Consider the following 22,094-nt stretch of genomic DNA (forward strand, 5'->3'; position numbering starts at 1 on the left):
AAGGCAGGTGCTAGTATTTAAATGTGAATTTAGCTTTAGTGAAAGCAAAATTATTCAGCCTGTCGCTGGAGTAAGTGCTGAGAAGAGTTCCTAAGATGACTAGGAGAGATAGGAACTGAGTTTATTCAGTCTAGAAAAATACATGGTAAAGAGAGAAGCCAGCACTCATGCAAAAGGGAACACCAAATGGGGGAACTATGAGATTAAAACAACCAAAACTTGTGTTACTAGCAAAAGGGGAATTCACAACATCAAACAGCAAACTGATACAGTTGAACAATTTCCACACCCCCCCACCCCGCCCCCAAATCCAAGTTCATTTTCAGATCAGCATCTCCATAGCCACAGAAACACTAGTAACACCACAAGAGATGGCACTTCTTCCACCTTCATGTATTGTGCTTTTAGGGGTGGGGAAACCAAAACCCAACAACACAAAAAACAAACGGACCTGTTCCAAATGTATTACCCAGTATGCTCTTTCCAGTCCTGAGAAACAAGAAAAAGGAGGAGAACATGTCCTACTGCTCTTTTGTACTCACTCATTCTAAACAGTAGAGGTTTAATGAAATGATAATGATCAGACAGATTATTAGAGGCACCTCATATGCCGAGCCTCTGAGCCTTGCCACGCTTATTAACAGGTAACTTTCATAAGAGCAGCAGTCAAGTCTTTAGTACTGCAGCATGTAAACCTTTATTTATTTATTTTATAAAGAAATATAATATAGCTATAAAAATAGAAATAATACAGGTATTTATTATATAAAGCCATAACTGGTTTTATCAGAGAGCTATTACCATTTTATTACGTATTATTCTTCTACAAACACAGACTGGAAACATACACACCAAATCCCACGTCATTCAACACTGTGTGTCTAACATCTGCAAGGCCAGGGATAACCAAGTTAAAATGAAACCAAAATGACTATTTTTACTGAACAAAATGTTTGCCTTTTGAGAGGCAAACTTACACATAAAGGCATCAAGTTCGCATTTGAGAAAACTAAATTCTCTCCTATTCACAGGGAATCCATTAACTTGCAGTGGTCATCCTAAATATAAAACTGACACTCATAGCAAAAGTACTCAAGATGATAACTCCCGGTTCCCATCTCCCTCTTAGTGTAACATCCATGTTATTCCATTAATTCAAGATGTGCTCATTTAATGAGTGGTGTATGCTAGACAAACTGGAGCACATCAGAACAGTGAGCCACTTCTAAAAACATGGTTTTACTTAGACATTCATTAAATGTTACAGCAGAGTCAGATTAAATCTTCAACACCAACTCTAACCCAGATGAAAGTCGAATCCAGCACAGCCAAGAGCAGCCGCATCAGATTTTTCAGGTGTTACTAAAAATCATGACAATTCCAACCACATGGATAGAAAGGAAAACTCTAACAAGTCAGGTTAACTTCTGATTTTCCCATCTTTAACAGAACTGCTTTGAAACATGTAAAAGTGGCACTTCTGTGTGAACCCTGAAGCCCACCAAAACAACGGTCTCCAATTTTTACATGAACTTAAAATCATTTCCCTAAGGATCAGGGAATTAATGGCTTGATACTTTTAGGAAAAACAGAGAACTGCTGGCCTTGACAGGGATGTCCGTGTACAAGCAGCAGGCTCAGAATGACTTAATATATGCCTGGCATCTAGGAGCTGCTATAAAACAAACACTATGTGGTTTTGAAGACACGCTGCTCCTGCTATAGTAGAGGATTCAGCTTTCCAAGAAATTTTACATGCTGGAAACCTAAGTGCTGATCCTTTGGCATCATATTCATTCACATTTTCATGTAATAATCATAGTAAATAACAAAATACAGATTACCAGTGAGTGAACAGATTGAAGCATTTCAACTACATGAAACAGTCTTTTCAACTCAGCAACAGTCTCATGCTATCACAATGTACACCATTAAAACCAAACAGTATTTGTGGAGAGAAGCAAACCCTCATTAGACTAATATGCAAGCTAATACACAACTGGAGAGACATAAGCTTCTCAATACATAAACACGAGAAGCTTTGAAATCCTCAAGAGGTACATAAAACACCTATAAAACAGTTTGTTAAAAACTATTCCCTCCCACCGCAAATATATTTACCATCATATCAACAGCATTAGGAAATGGATATAGGAATTAACTACAATCTTCACTTCTCCTGCTTGAGAAAAGTGTGGCGTTAATGATACTCAAAATGCATTAAGAAAATGAAGAGGGAACATCAGAGTTATCTCTGCCGCACCTGGAAACTGGTAAAGGGGACACCCACCCCCTGGCTGCAAATGCAATTTATTAGCAAACAGTACTGCTGAGATTTGGATTTCAAAATAGCTCAGCACCTTTGCTCAAGACTTTTGTTCCAGCCAGGCAACTTCTGAGCTGTGGAGCCAGGATACATTTTTAAAGCAGTATTCTGTATAATCGAGGGTGTAAGACAGCTCAGATAAACCAGAAGTCCAGTTCTCTACAAAGGTACTTCAGTTAAATACATTTCTCTCATTTAGCTTTGACAACTTTCTTGACGTGTTTTCCCATACACATACAATGTCTAGTGAAATGCCTTAAAACCATTACAACCCAAGTCCTCTTCCCCTATATTGTGCATGTAACATTTTTGCATTTTCTGAATCCAGAAAACTCTTCAACACTGAGAGAACAATTTGCTACTTAGCAACCCATCTCAATCAAAAATCCATTTTTTTTCAGCCAGAATACAAACACTTGGTGTCTTAGAAACATTACAAATGTATTTCTTATGTCCTCCAGGACCATTCCTTCCTTTCTAATTCAGTACCTCTGTTCTGGATTCCCATGTGTCAAAGCCACCTACAAGAGAGGTAAATCCTTCCAATATCCTTCTGTAATCCTCAGAGTTGCTTTAAGCAACAGCCCAGTCTGAAAACACCAGAGTCCCCTGGGATGCCAGAGCTTACATGCTGTTGTGCTGCATTTCTGCTGGTATTTCTTGCTCAGGAACAAAATGCTTTCCTGGAAAAGGTTTTGTAGTGAACATCCAGATGTTTAACCTGCCTAAAAATAACTGAGTTCACTCCTGGAACGCTCTTGTAACCCCAGAGCACCCTATGGGCAGAAGCAGTCACACCAGAACTGGAAGATAAACTCAAGTCCAGCAGAAGTTAAAACTCAGGAAGCCGTAGGAGCAAGAAGACCAAGCTGACTCAAAGACATCAGCGTTTTCTGTTGATTGTTAGTTGAAGCAGTACACATAAGCCACCTACTAAACGTAGACATAATTCACATCCAGTTTGTTTCTCTGCTTTGATTCCTGTAACTAAAAACTATGGGTTATTTTGAGACATCATATTAGGATGCTATTTCACTTTCACAACATTACTCAGATTTGAACGTACAGTGATGAACAAAGGAAACCTGATAACTTCAAAATACCAATCATCCTCAATATTTTAATTGAAAACTACTTTTGCATAAGAAGTAAAGCACAGGGAGAGTGTAGCTATCACAAATTATAAGCTGTTTCCAAAACACTGTTTAATTAGTGCTTGGTGTTCAGGGGACATTTTAAGTTTTTACGTACGAGCAACTGCATCTTGTGTTTCGAAATACAAAAAGAGAAAATTATCTTCATCAATGTGTAAGTGATTAACTTTCACCAGCCAAGCACGAAGCTGCAAATCAAATACTACAATCAGAGACAGCAAAGTCAATTACAGACATTCCATTCCTATGCCTCAATTCCCAAAGTTTACAGAAACAAATGCACAGAACACAGGAGAAACGCACTGCTGCTTCTGGACGTTCAAAAAGTAATTCCCATATTTGTTTGTAAGTAACGTCTAGCCGCAACAATGCTAGGAAAAAAACCCACAGGGCTCTGGAAAGTGTGAGTTCAGTCTACATACAAATACGAGTATCCATTATACAGCCGTTCAACTGTCACTTTTGCGTAGCTGGTTGTGTGTGAAAATACCAAGTGCCTGGATGAGAAACAGGAAGGAGCTTTGGAATTCCTCTCTATTAAATATTCTCTTTCCCCAGATCCCAACAGTGAAGATCCAAGTGACTGAGACTCGTATCAGAGATCCCAGATAATCCAGACCAGGTTTTTTTCAAGCCCACCAAATGAAGGCTGTTCTGAGGATGGACTGAAGCTTGGCTAGAAGGGCTTCCTCAAGTGCAGGCACAAACCATAGTTAAAGCCCTGTGTCACTATATCTGGAAAGAAACACACACACACAGAAGACTGTCCCTTCAGGCTTCTCTGTCTGCCACTCTGGAAACGAGCAGACGCTGGTGACAAGGCATAAACTGCTCTAACACTTCACAGGAAGCAAAGCACAGGATTAGGCAGTTTAAAATCAAAACAGTGCAGAGTTTAAGACATTCATCCCACCTGATTCATTTCCTGTATTTTAAGAGAGTTCTAAATCAAGATACCTGAAATGCAAAAGGCAAATAATTATGTTTAATGAACAAAGTTGGGTGACATCTTAATGTGAGAAAGTGACAAAAAAGATGACAGATGTGATTTCTGGATGAAACACCAAAGAGAACTTCATTTATTAACACTGGTTTGTCCTAACATTTTTCTCTAATCACTGTAACAGCACAACTCCTGGAAAGCATCTTTTCAACCTCAAACTAGTTCTAAAAATACTATGCATGTACAAAGCCACGCTCACAGCACACATCTTATGACAAGGGCTCACATTTATTTGCGATACTGCAGGAGATGCTATGGGCACTGCATTTGTGCAAGTCACAATGAAGTTTTCAGGCAGCAACTGCTGTCAGTACTTGCTGACACCTCAGTAGATGAATGGGAACACTTCCCCTTTTTCCAGCTGTCACACTCTACAAACTGGAGATGTTCAGTCCAAGGGTGGTGTAGCAAATGCAGACGGAGGTTATTTGACTCCTCCCTACCTAAGACACCTGAAGCACTTACTTTACAAGACCATGCTTCCTACACAGTCAGTGGAGAGAGGCATGCTTCTACCTTGGGTTTGCAATTATCCTCTGGTTTCTCCATTCAAATCTGTTCTGAGTAACAATTCAACTGATCTATATACATTTTGTTTAATAGTTGGTCTTTTCTTTCTCTGATGAATAACTTACTGTGGAGGTGAGAAACATGGATTGACACCAGTCTGATTTTGAAAGACTACATACAAACCACGTACACAATCCATAGTAGTTTTCACCCAATGCAGATCATGACGAAGTCAACATCCGTTCTCTCTCACTTATTATGTTCACCTAAGCAACCTTGTGGGAAACCACAGCCATTGCTAAATATTAGCAACTCTGTGCAAGGCAACTCCGGATTGACCAGGAATGTGATGACAAAGAGTTTGCTCTAGGCTTCTTTCATGTTTTAGAAAGCCAATTTGCTCATCAGCTCCTTTTAGGAGTAGAATGACACAGATTCCTGAGAAGTAATCATCTGTATGAAATCCTGTTTCACAAAGCAGAAAGTATGAACCGCAAAGTCCTCTCTCCTGGGAACAAAGGCAGATAAATATCTAATCACACAGGTCCTTGACAAAAGAAAACAGTATCTTTCATTCAGAAGACAGACTAGAAAAGCACCTTCTCTTTTAACATTAGGGATCTCATTTTCTCCTGCAGTAGGTGCACAATGGCAGCACCATCCAGTTAGAAATATGGTGCTGGGTGAACTGCCGCAAAAGAGACATCCTTTGCTCTTGTGTCATCAGCAATGTTGATGATTTTAATCTTTCTGTATTAAACAAGAATTACTAATAACTTTTTCTGCAGACATGAAAGAGCATAAAAGTTATCCACCACAATGCAGACAAGACGGAATTGAATTCATATTACTAGTAACAGAAGGAAAAGGGAAGAGGCAGAAGTAGCATTATCTGGTTTGCGATACGCAGTCACAGCATACCACAAAGTTATCATCAGTTTTGGAGTCTCACTATTATACATGGACAACTAAGACACTAACATCAGGTTTCTTCAGTGTTGGTATTTCCCAAGTGTTTAACACATACCTTACTTAGGTCTCCTAATTTCTCTTTGAACTCCAACCAACACTAAAAGTCTTCTGGATTTATTACCTACTTCCCCAACTCTGCAATGGTTTCATTTCACAATACAAAGGATGCATCCTTTTGGTTTCTGAGATCTGCGTAAAAGAAACTCCACTGCCAGTTATCAGTTATTTAGGGAACTCAAGGCCTTCCCAGTTTCAGGCCCTCAGTACTAAACAGAGAGGTCTCTCTGAAACTGTTTCTCTCTAGGGAACACGAATCTGGTTTGGGCACAGTGTTTCTCCTAACCACACCACTCCACATTGCACCAGACAAAACAAGACTCTGAAATATGCAGCTGTTCTGTTCTACCTTCAGTAGACAAACACCATGAATCAGAAGGTTATGTATCTTCATTCGTAGACTGTGAGCTACCTTAGCAATAACTGTTCTATAAACTTCTAAGATAGATAAATTGCAAGCATAAGCAGGCTGTATTCTTTCCCTGCCCCTCTCCCTGGGCAATTCTAACAGCATTTTAATTAGCAGCATGAATTATTTGCAATTGTAATAGGGAAATAATCAAAGCACAGAACGATGATTTCCCTGGAAGTTCAAACAGAAGACTGGCTAGAGATACACCATCTGAGACAGGATTAGCAAAAGACAAACATAAAGCATCTCTACCACATCTGAGCCCAGACTACTGCACAAGTGAAAAATTCCTTTAAAAGCCCAATACAGCTGTATGAACACTGTGATGCTCCCCATGGTGAGCTATGAGACATGTAAGCAACTGAGCCTGGGAATCTCCTAGCCTATCTATGACAGTCGCTTAACTTCCATGTTCAGACAATCGTCCCAGGCAAGGTGTAGCAGAACAGCAGTGTCTGAAGCATTCGATTACAGGCTTCCGACGCCGCAGCATAAGCCATTCAATAGAAATTATGTTCTTTCAGGAAGTGAAACAATAATGAATTCCTAAAACAAACCAACCAACCCAGTCCAAGTGAATGCCCCACAGTATGGAAGCTCTTCCTACAGTTTGTATATACAGGTTGTTTACTTTGATCAAACTTCAGTTTAGCGCTTCCAGAGTCAATTGTTCTTTCTACAGAACAGTTTGGAATAGCTGAGTGACTCTACAAAAGACAGCTCAAGTTTCTGGCATCTTAAAACGGAGAATGCTCTAGAAGGGCAGAAACATTTCTCTAGATAATCAGCAAATAACCCAAACAATCTGAAGTGCCAGAATGAACGAGTAATCCAGAAAAAGCATAACAGAATTGCCCAAAGCAGACTGTCCATACAGTCCAGGCAAGTTTAGTGAAGAGATACAGGGGATTTCTTTTTAAGGAGAGTCCTTTAACAGTTAATACTGGGGAGTTTGTTTTGCTAGTACTAATGGATCTGTAACACTGCTTGTATTGTCTAAGAGACAAGAACTTTACAGAAACAAGAAGTGATACAACAGAAATATTTTCCTTGAGTACACAATGCAAAGCTGCTATTTAGACAAAATGCTGGACTAATGACTAGACCTGAAATGGAACACAAGACCTAGATGCAGGAGCACACACGAGCTCCTAACTCCCATTTCAATTATAGAGATGGAATATGTCTTAGTGTGAAGATTATACTTGGTACAGAGCACAATGGCTTGCTAATAAGCAAAGCAGGTAACTGCGGACTTGGCCATAAAACTCTACAGAGTCGCTGTCCTCAGATGCCCACAACCTTAATAACAATCTACATACTGGCCTGATTTCAGTGCTGAATAGCCTTCATGGAACAAAGAAGGGACATCACTCCCCTGATAAGGCACCTTACTTTCCAAGAGAATCCATGCAATTCCTACAACTACTTCTAAATTATTTCCTTTGTTCCCATCTCTTACACAAAGTGCCACCAAAAGAATTCATAAGCCATAGAAATGAAGCATAAATTGCATCTCTCCAGATGACTGGGGGCATTATTCAGAGTCTGGAGGGGGCTGGAGGTTCTGTAATCTCACTTCAACACAGGTCTGAATTTTGAAAGACCATGGCACTGCAGCCTTTCCAAGTTAGTCATATAGATCCTATTAATAAATTGCCATGGAGTTCTGGAATCCTGTTCATCCAAAGGTATCCATTTCCTATGCAGGATTAAGATACAGGATACACAACAGAGTATTTCTAGTAGCACAACAAAATTCCATCACAGAAATTTCCAACAGTTGAACTATAAACAGTAAAGTAAAGGCCACTATTAGTAACAAGGGATAACATATGTTCACGCTTGGTCATAATGAAAGGAAGCTGTATTACTGTTTTCCAAAACCAAAGCAATAAGTTATTTGAACAAGGGTACAGACAATTGAGTCTTTAACAGAGGAAAACACAGCCTGTCTTCTAGTAATGCAAATCAGCTTCATCCCATACACTGTCAGTCATCTGAGTCCAGAAATGGCATTTTTCTGAATAAGGTTGTTCAAGATAAGTACTCTATGCAACTAATAGCTTAACTTCATCTTCCTCCTCTTGCTCTTCTTACAGCCTTATTACCCAAGTATCGCATACGCACTGAAGATCCAGGGCTAAGTTCATCTAATGTGCAACTGAGCCAACACACATCACCCGGCCATATTGCCATATTTACCAACATTCAATCATATGTGGAATATTATGGCTGTCATGGTGCCTTTGAGCAGTTTAGAAAGGGCAATGACAAAAGAAAACACATTAATTATAGGGCAGAAAGCAAGGAGTCTCAGGATATGCAGGGCAATCCCTGGGCATCTGGCAGCCTGCAATATTCTGCATGAGAAATCCCAGCACAAAGGGCAGAGCCCCACAGCAACACTGCTGCACTGAGACTGACCTTCAGCCCTTCAGGCAAGGGCAGACTTTGCACAGCTCAGAGGCCTGCCAAGGTGTGGTGACTGTGAGCTGAGTGACCGCGCAGTTTGCCACCCTAAAAGCTCACCAGGCAGCCCTCAGCTGAGAAGCACGAATAACCCAGCACTATCAAGAGGACAGGCATTACTGCCTCTGTGAGCCTATCAGCGAATGGTCAAGGCTGGAAGGGACCATCGAAGGTCACCTAGTCCAACCTCTCTGCTCAAGCAGGGTCACCCAGAGCACATTACTCAGGACTGTGTCCAGGCACCTCTTGAGCATCTCCAGGGAAGGAGACTCCACAACCTCTTAAAAAACAACTTCACCTTGAAAAATCTTATTGTAAAGCACTGTAAGACAAATACGTAATCGTGTTGGCAGCTTTGCTGAGACAGGAAACGACACACTGAGCAACGAGACTACTGAAGTATTTAAGACAATAAATATTAACATATCCATAACCTGACTTCTTATGGGATGCAGAACTTAACAGACTAAACTAAAAGAGTTCAGACAAAAGGAAGTATCTCTTGTCTAAAGCCATGCAGAGAACACAGAGAAAACATGCAGCAGGTTTCCTAACAAGCACACAAAGGAATACCACTACTCAATGCTGTATTTGATCTCATCCAGAAGCCAAAACCAGATTAAGTCAATCCTCTTCTATGTGTACAGTTTCACTCAAGACACATACATTATCCTGGAGAGTCCATCTTGAGCGGTCTGACTTGTTCTCAAAGTATTACCCAAAACCATGCTGTGCATATTCCCATTTAACATCTTTGCCTTGTGGCCAGCTCCATTCTTTATCACTGGGCTCTCACTCTAGCCCTGCTCCTCATCTTGCACAGGCATCCACAGGTTCTAATGAAACTTCAACTCCAGGTGAGCAGACTGCCCCCAGCCACTGTAAAGTCTGTGCCCAGTTCTGGACTTTGTCACTGCCAACACATCTAGGTCCAGCAGTACAGACATTCTTCCACTTACCTTGTTCTCTCTGGAGTATAATACTCCTTGGAGTCAAGGCCTAATAAAAAAGATGTTTATTCACATTCATAAGGTTTGTTTCAGTAAGTGATAGAACTGATCATGCAAAGCAGAACATGCTGCAAATCCCACCTCTTTGGCAAGTCACTGCCTCCTCATAAAGGAAATGCAAGAATGAAGCTCTGCAGTGGTTCAGAGACCAAGTGCAAGAATACTTGTACTACAACCATGTAAGAGGTTTACCTGTGAGATATAGGTGTTTTGGCAATGAGCACCACACAAAAGCTTAACAGAGGTGCTTCTGGCAAGAATTAATGACATTAAATCCTAAAAGAGATCCCAGAAAGATACCCTAGCAGAGCCCCCAAAATTCAAAAATGCAGCTGGCCAAACTGATGGAAGAACAGTCACCTAAGCCTTAATGTACAAAGACATTATGAAGTCCTCTCCGGTATGGAGGACATTGATCCAAGTGCTGCACTGCTTCCTAGACAAAACACATCTTTCCAATGTAAAAAATCTTTTTTCTTATGTTGAGGTTTTACTTCCACAGCAATTCCTCTACTGAAGTTACAAATATGCAGAATACCTTGATTCTCACTAATGTTTTTAGCAAAATGTAATAGGTTCTCTAATCAGGAAAAGGTTGTTTGCTTTTATCACTAAAGTCAGAAAAGAGGATGTTATCTCATCTATATTGACTCTACTGTTGACTTAAAAAAACCAAACCAAAACCACACCTCATACCTCTGTCACTTAGGCCAGTATTTTATTGATTATGTGCTTGGAAGCCCAAACTCTTCTAGCAATGTATTCAGAAGTCAGATCAAAAATAAACCTAAGAACTAATAGTTTAATCAAAGTGTTTAACAATCAGGCCTTAGAATCAACGAGCCAAAACCAAAGTCAAACTGATCAATATGACATTGTCATGCAGAAAGAGCAGCTCTGAGGACTATCGATGAGTTGACTTTCCCACACAGTACAGGATTATGACATGCACTTCATCATGACATGCCTGCCTAGAATTAAATATTATTTTCTTTAAAAATTCAACACCCCCCCCCCCCCGAGTTAACACCATCAGCACCAAACTATGAATCTTCAGCGACAAGGTTGAAAGTACATTCCTGTGTGAGTCCAACCTAGAGCTGTCAGTCTGTCTAGCCAGATTTAAGCAGCTTTCATCATGCCAAGTCTGTATAAAGACAAATTAATATTGTTAGATGATGGCCGGTGAGACTCTGAAGTGAACATGACTATTCACAACTGGACAAAGTGAAGAGAGGGGATCCAGCTGGCATGAAACTACTGACACAGCCCATCAAAACAGGCAGCCTGGTTTTGCTACCTCCAATTAACAGAGAGGCAAACTCAGAAAAGGTCTGGACAGTAATAAATGTGGCCACCTTATAGATAAACACATCACATACTTGAGAGAAGTTGTCCTGTGAAAGACTGAACTGGGCTCGATCTCTGTGTTATAACCTGCACGCAAGAAAAGCACAGTACAGTCATACACTTGAGTGGCAGACAGGGGTAAAAGCAGGCAGAACGCTGTTTTCAACAAATTCCACCCATTGTGACAACAAGAAAAAGTAGGACCATTCTTTAGAGAGGGTACTTTGGGGATCTTATGGAACTTCTTCCAGTAAAGCACCCTGCAGAGAAGTATTTCTTTTTTGTCACAGACTTTTTTAATCTTTTGATTTAGCTTTAAGGTAGCTCTTTTCCATGTTCCATCTGCAAAAACATAAAGAGAACCATAACTGGCTGGAAAACTAACATCGGGGTTCTTGTACGGCACTTAAGCATGATAAAGAGGTTCTTTCTGTTCTGTACCATCTGTAACTGCTTACAGCTGCATCTGCTTTACAAGTAGTCAAGTTAGCAGAAAAAAAAAAAATCCAGCTCTTCACTATTTAAAGTTTCCTTTTTGACAGAAAAAAAAAAACTCTTTAAGCTATTTTCAACAGAAAGCTTAATTAGGTTCTACTCTTCATCTTCAAAACCCTGCAGAGATCACAACATTCCCCAGGAGAGCTTTTAGCCCTTTGTGATAACTTCTCAGAGCAGCTATTCAAGTGAAGGTATAGGATCAGCCACCTCAAGAAAGAGTTCAGAGCACATAATCTTTCCCCCAGCAAACAGACCTCCAATCTAGACTTCTAACAGGGACAAGAAGGACCTTGCGCCAAACCTAGAAAGCAAGACACAGATACACCTCACCTCACAAATCTGCAACAGAGGCTACAGAAATCCCTGTAATCCAGCTCTGTTGGCCTCCTCCTGTGTCACTAACCTCACCTTTAGCTAACAGTCACTTGGAGAATGGACTTCCCATTGACTAAATAAGTCAGTCACGCTATACCTATTTTATCTTGCCAGTTGGGTCTGACAGATGATGGGAGGATAAATCACAACTGTAGCCTCAAAGGTAGTAAATTTATGCTAGCAGAAACAGTCCTTTGTACAGCAACACACCATTAAGCTTAGGTCTCACACGCACAACATATCTGTCCCAACAGCTGGCTGATCCTGATGACAATGATTACTCAGAATTCATTGGTGGATTTCTAAACACCACAAAAGTCTTCAAATTTAAATCAAGTTTCAAACAGGAGCAGCAGCAGAAGGGGTGGCAGCCTGCTAAGTGCACAGACACCAGAACGAGTACAACCCAGCTGCTGTGCTTACCTATGTCCCGGTTGCACTGCATGGAAATCAGTGCTCTCGCCCAAGAGACACCATCTCAAGTGGAGTTAAGCTGAACTTGGCAATCCAGGCAGCTACTGAAAGTTAAATAAAACTTGAGGATATTCACTTGGTGCTGGCTTACCTGTGAGGAGAAACCCCCTGCAAAACTGCGCAGCACTGCTGTCAGGCCAGGTGCTCCAAATTTATGTGCCGAGATCACTTGATTCTTAGCACCTGAAGCTAAGCTGCACCATGAATCCATCTGTACTGTGCTTCTGCTGTTCTAGTTCTAGCATGAAGTTACTTGCCATACTACTGACATGAGAAAATGGTGTAAGCAGAGTTCCCAAACTTCTGTGATTCAGAGGAACACCACCGAGTCTTAACATTTCTACTGATCTCTGTAAACTTGTGACAAACTTCTAAAGTTAATTACATACCATTGCAAATTTACTAGAAGTTATCTTCTGCCTGGATATCAGACAAAAGAAAGGACTTTTTAAAGACACCTCTGCCCAGAAACAGCAGAGTCCATGGGAAGGAAGAAGTAAATTTGGGCTTCCAAGACAAAGCAGCAAGTGGAAAAGCACTGACCAGGTAGAACTAATGGATTAATACCAGAGCACTGGAGGGTGCTTGGCTTTAAACACCAGTGGTTCATGCTGAACAGCAGTTTCTGCCTTTTAGCAGCTGGACTAAAGAATAACCCAGATCCAAGCCTATTCCTGCAGGTAAGCTTGCCAACTCATGCCTAAAGTTAACGATTGTGTGTGAACAGAGGGTGGAACCCCCCGGGTCTCCTCCTGCTTCCCACACACCATCTCTACTGTGCAGAAGCCTTTAGGAATGTGACTGAGGCGTAGAAATGGAAGAGAATCAATTCAGTCTCCAGCTACATACCCGTGCTGCATGGGAAAATACTTGCTGAGGTCAAAAGCCTAAGAACTAGTTACAGGAAGCCAAGGAAGAACATCCAAACCTGACAGACAGAAGAAAATACTGTTTTCAAATGGAAGAAGAAAAGAAACGGGAATCAAACACTATCATTTTCCTCTCAGATCCTACTGGTTAGGGAAAATGCTACCATATGTAAACTGCAAGATATGATTATATCTCTCCAGCTTCTACATGGGCAACTTCAATAACAAGGGAGGAATCTTAAGCATAAGGTTGTGCAATAGAGAATCATTTTCTTAGTGCATTCTCCTCACTTCAGGATATTGGCTGTGATGATTTTAAAGAACCTCTGCTGTGACATCCCGGACAAAAGGTCACTCCATCCTTAAACCCTGTCCCCATACAAGCAAAGCATAAGGATAGTCCCATTTAATGTATTATTTTGAATCCTTGCTGTCATCGGATGTTAAAAATGTTCTGGTTTAAATGATTAGTTATCAGTTACAGAGTATGTTTCCCAAAAGCCAGCAGAACATTCTGACTTTCTGACATCCCCCATCTATACCGTGCCACTTAACGTGACATTCAGCTATGGAGGCTACCCAAGGGAACTTGGGACCCGAGGCTTAAACCTGGCCCTAAAAATAACCACTCAACAGAATCTAATAATGAGGATGACAGCACAACAGCTACACAATTAATCAGTTCCAGGATAATGTCATCATGGTAGTTCTGGCGAACAGAGAGATAATGTATCAGGAGAGCTGAGCTTCTCTAGGGATGGCACAAGAGAGGAGAACCCTGGTCCGGCAGATCAGACTGTTTCAAGCAGAGACATCACTTGTTAAAGACGTAGGAGAAAAGACATCAATGTTGGCATCCTTGGTAGAATTAAAAGAGGGAGAAAGGGGATCAGCAAGTGTTGCAATGACACATATGCTCCATTAATCTTATTAAATCATCCCTTTTCCAAGTCAAACTGACTTGCCTGGATCCAGTTCGGCTAGCACACTGGCTTGTGTTTCACTCCACTCAACCCACGTAAATCATAGCAAATTTTAATCTTAACCAGTTACACTACAGCAACGTGGCACCAAAAAGGCAATGTGCGCACTTATTGTTTTCTACCAATTTCTGCCTTGGTGCTTCCTGGAAGCTTTACTCAGATGTCATCAGAATTAAATCAGACTGTTTGACTAAATGGCTTGTGGCAACTGTTTACTTTTAGAGTATATTGCAATGCCTACGGTCATCATAAACCGACAAAGGGCTATAATAAAGATGGTGGCATTTAGGCCAAAGATGTTGATACATCACATTACCAAGATAAGGAAATAAAATAGCCAAGACACTGAAAAAGACCAGAATCTACTCTTCCCTTCTTCCAAATTTTAGGAAATTGAAATCACTGCATTTTAAAAAGCATGACATGTATTTCAGAGCATTTCTTGTAGGAAGCACCCACTTTTTGCCATTGTGTTTCAGTGACAATGACTGAGATTTCAGCAGCTGAATCTAGTATTTAAAATGTGTGGTATTCACCCAAATAGAGCTAATCTCAGAAGAACTTAATATCCTTAATTAATCTGACTTGTCTGGTGCCCCCCCCCCCCCCCCCAATTCCTCAAATTCCAACAGCCGCAGGTTGCTCAACTCATACCAAACTCCCAAAGTACACAAAATAAACAATTACTTTATTGGATCACACCCTTCAGCAGAAGAAAGAGGTGCTCTCAGGTTCACTAAACCTGTCACAAACCACAAGAAAAGGTAGTGGTAGATCCACACCTAACAGCGCACTTACCTATGAAACTGGAAATCATATTAGGACCATCTATTGTTTGTAAGAATTCAATGTTTTAGCTCTAGAAAAGCAGCCTGAACTACCCCTACAGCTCCTTCAGTCTTCCAAACCACACTTTTATAAAGGCGTGAAGTAGAAGCCAGGTGCCCACCAATCCCAAGTTAGTATTGGGATCATTAGGGCAGAAAGGCATGCCTGCTTCCTGACCCAGCAGTGAAACAGATTTAAATGAACAAAGCTCAGCCTCTGAATAACACATAGTTTGGTGATGAGAGCACTCCCCTGGAAGGTGAGAGATGCAAGGGCAGAAACCCTGGGGAATGGAACTGATCTCCTATATCCTGGCCAGGCTCTCTAACTACTAAGTAAAAAGCAAGGAACCATTAACCTCTGCTGCCACAATATCCTGAAAAAGGCTAACAGCAGAACTGACAGACATCTTAGTTAAAATAGGTGTTGCACACCAGCACCTAGAAAATACTCATTTGTGTTCTTCACTTGATTTTTTTCTTGCAGAATTACTAATATATTAGTAAATAGAGCCTTTGCATTGGAGCAGGAACTTTTTTCCCTTTGCTAATCAGAGTCATGATAGATACATACATCCAAGTAACTGTAAACTTCAACTAATCCCCTGTTCTTTGCCTTATTTGTCTTTCAGCACAGTGCTGTAGGCAGAGCCCCTGCCTACATGACATGCAGTCTGAAACAGCAAAACCTTGAGGGAGGATAACAAGTGAAGGGAGACTGGTACTGAAAGACAAACATATTAACTGCAAACCTGATATTCACAAATTTACTGAGGTTTAAGTCACTTTTCTGATGTCAGACACGCACGCACATTCATACAATGACATCCTTGTCCTCAGGAGGCTTCTAATGAGCATTAAAATGCAACGTGGTCAGTAATTTCAGTTCCTGAAAAATGTTAAGATTAAAAGGCCAGACTCCACGTTTGCATGCCAAGCCTGCACAACAGACTTTAGACAGCAGCATTACAGAATTTCATCTATAAGCTTTTCAACCTGTGGCCTAAAAAGAGCAATACTTCAAAAATTCAGGTGACTGATTCTTTGTTCCTGCTGGAAACTGCCTCCCATCCTCACAACACCTTAATCAGCCAGTGAAGGTCTCTCAACCTAAACTGAGCAAAGCAAGTAAGAAATCCTGAATGCAAAAAAATGATTTTACTAGTACTTGACAAGTTCTGTCAACAAGCTGTAGCTCCTCTTACTCCCTGCCCTCCCACATACACATCTAAATCCAGCCAACTAAGACTTGAAAGCACTACCTCAGTCTTCTGGAAGAGACTGTATTTTAATTCATGGCAGCAGCATGTTAAATGCTTAAATGCCATGAAAGCAAATTCTCAGACCTCTGAATCTAGAAAGACTTCTAACACCAACTGATTTGCGTTCCCCCAGGAGCAAAGATGGCATCGTACATTTACACTTACTCCAAAACCCAGTAGCTTTATTGATTACTCCGACACATCACCAGACTTAATTTCCATGCCCTTTGCATCACATACAGAAGTTTCTAAATATATCGCCATTTCACTCATCAAACATTTGATGGCTAATACAAGAATCATGGCACTGCTTAAAACATTTAAGAGAGTTCAGTTGCTTATAAGATTAGTGACTCAGTACAGCAGCTTCTTTTTTTGTTCTCAGCTTACCCTCCCAGTCTGTCTCCTAATCATCACCCTGACAGGACATGCATGCACTGCAACCCATATTACTCTTATACAACACTGAGAAAGGAAAAAATAAAAATATATTGGATTTGGGGGTAGAAATCTCCTTCTCTCTTCACATTTGAAGGAAGCTGTGAAAATCTTTTGTGCATTCAAAAGGCAAAAAAAAGAACAAAGCAATCTCTATTACTAGACTGGGCAACAATCAAAAGGGAGGGGGTGTTACATCAGGCCTTGAAAAACACTAAACACCTACTAACTGAAGCTAAACAAGACATGCTACACAAAAATCTCACCACAAGGTGCTAGGAATTAAGGAAAGACCAAGTATTTCACAAGGTAATGATCTAGGTCCTGCTGCTTCCATACTCATCTGTTCTAATGCTTCCAACAGCTTGGTGCCCGAAGATAAAATCCTTGGCATTTACTAACCTCTTACTCACACATGTATACACTAGTGATGGGCAAACAGCTCTTCCCGTATTTGTTCCCTCCTCTGTTGTAGCAGGAACTTTTGTCACTACCCAGTCCCATTTCCTTGCTGGAATACAGACAGGAAGCAAAGGGAAAATGGGCATTCCACAACCCCTTTTCTTTCTCAATCCATTCTACTTGCAGGAAATTCTTTTCAATTCTCATTTAATCTTGAAAATGACAAGTAACCTTGCGGTGCACCAGTTGGGCTCCTGTGTGGCTTGCAGATTTCACTAACACAGCATCATACATAGCTCTCAACTTCCTTCTATTATTGTAAGTACTTGACACAGAAAGTTTCTCTCCTCATCACTGACAAGCATCACATTCAAACACCCTCTTTTATAAGAAAGTGCATATCCTTTGAAGGAGCATTTCCACCAGGCACCGATCCCAAATTTCACATTAAAATTAAGTTTTCCAGAATTACAGTACTCAGTTTACACCAGGAAAATTCTCTGTAGATCCCCCTTTCACAGAGAACACACCTATATCTGAAATACTGGGTCAGCCAGACTAGTTAAGACATCAGAAGAGCTAAATCAAAGGACAGATGGTTATAGGTGTGGGCATCACTGAAGAAAAAAGAACAAAAAAAGAGAAGTGGTTGTTGCAAAAAATAACTCTCAAGAATAATGACAAAAGACAACTTACATATTTAACATGACGAAGGGGATGAAGGAAAAGCGTTAAGTACCTCCCAATAGTAGCTTAATAGAAGAAAGAAATTGCAGTCAATTTCATCTGGTAAGTAAAAAAAAATATAAAACCACCTTAAAATCTCATATTTACTTTTACAAAGCAGTAAATACAGCAAAATGAGAATCAGTTCTCATCTCTTCAAAACATCATCATTAACAGAGACGTGAGTCACTGGGAAAAAAAGCCCTGATGTTCACAGGTGTTTGTTGAGTGCTGATGTCCAGCCATCCTGGTTTGCCAGGTACTTCTGATGCATCCCAGACAATTTATGACAAAATCAAACCTAAAATAAACCTTTATCGTATCTTATGAAGCCTCAGTGATTCTATGATGTGTGTTGATAGCTATGCACAAAAAGAGGCGTGATCAAGCCTCGCACTCTTAGAAGCACTACTGCAGCCAGGAGCCAATTCACTTCTCTACAAACGCGGGTATATGAAAGGGTTTTTTCTTCATGTCAAATGAAGCGTTTTCAGATGTGGAACAAGGTTCTGCACAGCAGCGAGACACTACAGCCAGGAACACGGACAGCACTCGTTCTGAGACAGCAGCCTCTGCAACACAGAAACAGGACTGGGTCCACCAAATGGACAGGATGCCATCTGCCAACTTCCCTGCACGAATTCCTGGACACAACTGCGTACAACCCTTCTGTACAGAATTGCTGGTTTCCTCAGCGGGCAAAAAAGCGCTTTTTCCCCAGAAGCACTAAAGCAGTAGCCAGTTCTATGCTGAGCTGCACTGCCATCATCAAAAATAAACAACTGAGAGATCGTTGCTGGAATTAAACATGCACCCACAGAGAAGAGGGCACAAGTTATACAACAGGACTCCTTGGTCTGAAATTGGATTTTTGCTCTTTTCATAGCTCCCAGACAATGTGGAACACAGGTCAAAATGCAAAGTAACAGGAATGTCAAAAACACAAAGACACATTAGTGAATATGACACCAAATCAGTGTTTTAAGACGTAAGCTTCATATCCTCCTCCTGTTGCAACCTCAATACTGTAAGCAAGAACTACCATTCTTGTGACCCACTAGCAAGCAGTGAAGAATAACTTAATCCCAACTTCATTCCTCTAAAACAGGAAATCTAAAGGAGAGTTAATCCACCTCCCAGCCTCTTAAAAACCTTCCCATGGAATGTTACTATGGCAAAGACATTCAAAAAAGCAAAGGTCAAAATAATGTACAACTGACATTTTGTGTCGTTTTTAAAGAAAGCTGACAACCCCCAGGGTAATTTACAAATGTATAATTCCATCCTGCAATTAAAACACACCAAGACAATAGCTCACTAGACACATCTAAGTGAACTACATTAAACTGCCCAAATCTGCAGCAACATCCATTTACTGTAACAATATGTAGTTAGTCCTTTAAGCCAAAGAAGCTGTGCTTTTGCTGTTGTTTCAGAGCAGAGCAGACCACTGCCTGAACTGAGCTTGTGAAACAAAACAAGAACATCTAAAAAGCAGAAGAGCAACAAGTAGATTGGTTCTTGACAGAGAAGTGACAGAAGATGGGAGAAGGGACTGCCAAAGTCTCAACATGAGGCAGAACAGAAATCTCCATTGGGTTCCAAGTTTTGAAAAAGCGATAGGAAAGATTTCCAGAACCCTTCAGAACAGGAATACTCCTTGCACATTCAGACCTTTCTCCACATCCAGCACATCCCAAGGTCAAAAGCTGAACTGTTATAATACCCTTACTTGTTAGTAAGGGTATTATAACATTTGTCGTGTCCCCCCCTCCCCCCCAAAAAAAGAAATAAATCTGAGAAACAACTCTGGATGGTATCACTGGAACGCATTCAAAATGCAATGAGTACCAGAGCTGAGCTGCTGCAGTGGTCAGGTCCATAGAGCTGATGCACAGGCAAATTATTTGAGATATTTTGGTTGTGATCTGCACCAATACAAAACCCCGGAATTACATGATGAAACCAAACCCCGTCTCTTTGATCCACAGCCAGCTAGGCCTGAGACAGTGTCAGGACACAGAAAAAAATGCCCTCTCATTTGCTACACTTCATGTCTTCCCACAGGAACTGGTCTCTTCCTCCTCATTCTATTTCCTGTACCCAGAACAAGCCCATTGTCACTAGGTGAAAACACACACACACACATGCCACTGACTTACCAGCTAGCCTACACTGACATAAATCTCCCTTTCGGGAGAGCCATCACCTGCGGCCTCGCAGTGTCAGCAGCACTGTCCGTGCTCCCGGCCCAGCGGATGGCTGTGCACCAGCTCAGGCCAGGCAGGGATGCAGCTCACCTAAGGAGAGCTCCGGGACAGAGCAGGATGACAGCCACACTAATGCTCACAGCCACCCTCTCCCGCTCCCGGCTCTCAGCAGGGGGGATCCTCGCAGCCCAACCACCCCATCCCCTCGCCCGGGCCGCGTCCCTCCTCCCTTTCTCCTAATCCCTCCTACTCAGCCGCACTCCCATCTCAGGCCACAGCCCCTCCGCCACCAGCTCCCTTTATGCCCCAGCCCCCACCGCAGCGGGCAGTCCCGGGGCGAGAGGCCCGGCCCGACCCGGCGCCCGGGACCCCCTTCCCGCGGCGGGGCCCCGCTCGGCACGGCACGGCCCGGCCCGGCCGGAAGGAGGCCGGCTCGAAGCACCCCTCTGCGGCCGGCATGGCCCGGCCCTCGCCGGGGCCGCCCCCCCCCCACAACCGCCACGGCCCGCAGCGCCCGCGCCCGGCCTCAGCCCCGCGGCTCACCAGGAGTAGGTCTGCTCCGCCATGGCTGCGGCTGGGCGGCCGGCCGGCTGGGCTGTGCGGGGCGGCCGGGCCCCGGGCTCCTCCTCCGCCTCCTCCTCCGCCTCCTCCTCCGCCTCGCAGGCTCCGGGGCTCAGTGGCGGCCCCGCTGCGGCTCCCGGCCCAACATGGCGGCGGCTGTGAGGAGGGAGGGGAGCGAAGGGGGGGTCCCCGCCCGGGCGGGGAGGGGATGGCGGAGAGGGCGATGGTGGTGGCAGGGGAGAGCGGAGGCTCAGCAGCCGGGACGCAGGGCCGCGCTGGGGCGCCGGCGGGGCCTCATGGCCGGCGAGGCGGCGGCGGCGAGGGGCGGGGCGGGGGCGGGCGAGCGGGCGGCGGGCACCGGGCGGCCGGGGCAGGCCGCACCGCGCTCGCGCACGGCGGAGGCGGGATCGCGCTGAGGGGCGGGGCCGGGCGGTGAGAGGGATCACGTGCCCACAACACCCTCACGTGCCGCCGCCGGCAGCGCGCAGGCGCCGTGGGTGAGAGAGGAGGCGGCGGGAGGGGCAGGCTGGTTGTCGGGCCCGGCCGCGCTTCGCGGCCCGCTCGGGCGGGCGGGGTGACCCGGGCTCCGCGCCAGGCCGTGCCCGGTGACCGGAGCAGGGAGCGGCCGGGAGAGGCGGAGCTTCCCCCGCTAGAGAAACGGAGCGGCAGCGGCGGGCGGCTTCGAGTCGGGGCCGCCGCCCCAGCCCAGCCGTAGCAGGACAGCGTCGAGCTTCCGGAGCCGGGGCGTTGCTTTTGTTCCGGCTGGGGCCGCACGCGTGATCTCGGCCCCCGGGAGCCGAGCGGGGCCGGGTGCTGCGGGCACGGGCGCCCCGGGGTGGCGAGGGGCCGGGGAGGGCGAGCGGGACACGGCTGCTTTCCCCGCGGCGCTGCCGCCTCGCAGGGGGACGGGACCCCGAGGGCGCTGGGCCGCTGTCGCGGTGGGTTTGCTCCTGGAGCAGGGGTAGGGGCAGGGTTCAGGTAGGGTAACTCGTGGATTAGGGTGGTCAGATTCACAGTGTGTTCCTGGAGACTGGTACATCTTGGGATTTGTTCCCTTTTAAAGCAAGCAAATAGGATCAAACGTGAAAAGTACTTTGTAAAGGAAGGAAAATAACACTCAAGTTACATGGACCAAATAAAATTCCTATGCTTCATGTTATCACCAGCCCTGTGTCAAACGCAGGCAAATCCCAGGCAGAGGAA

At 43.4% G+C, this 22,094-nt stretch overlaps 1 protein-coding gene across 2 annotated transcripts in view; it reads right to left on the reverse strand.

Moving 5' to 3' along the window:
• SPPL3 (signal peptide peptidase like 3) overlaps positions 1 to 21,220 on the reverse strand; it is a 58,835-nt gene extending 37,615 nt beyond the window's left edge. The window contains exon 1 of one of the 2 annotated variants that reach the window (XM_061465864.1): positions 20,874 to 21,220. In XM_061465864.1, the coding sequence (XP_061321848.1) occupies positions 20,874 to 20,896 (23 nt within the window). In that variant the 5' untranslated portion in view covers positions 20,897 to 21,220. Of the gene's footprint in view, positions 1 to 20,282; positions 20,514 to 20,873 lie in introns of those variants that run through there. The other variant, XM_061465865.1, reaches the window with a different exon arrangement.
• Between the last annotated feature and the right edge of the window lie 874 nt (positions 21,221 to 22,094).

The sequence above is a fragment of the Pezoporus flaviventris genome, unplaced genomic scaffold (assembly GCF_033815535.1).
Source record: "Pezoporus flaviventris isolate CSIRO_AGI_PZ_B2104156 unplaced genomic scaffold, CSIRO_AGI_Pfla_v1 ptg000041l, whole genome shotgun sequence".
In the NCBI taxonomy this organism is placed as follows: Eukaryota; Metazoa; Chordata; class Aves; order Psittaciformes; family Psittacidae; genus Pezoporus; species Pezoporus flaviventris.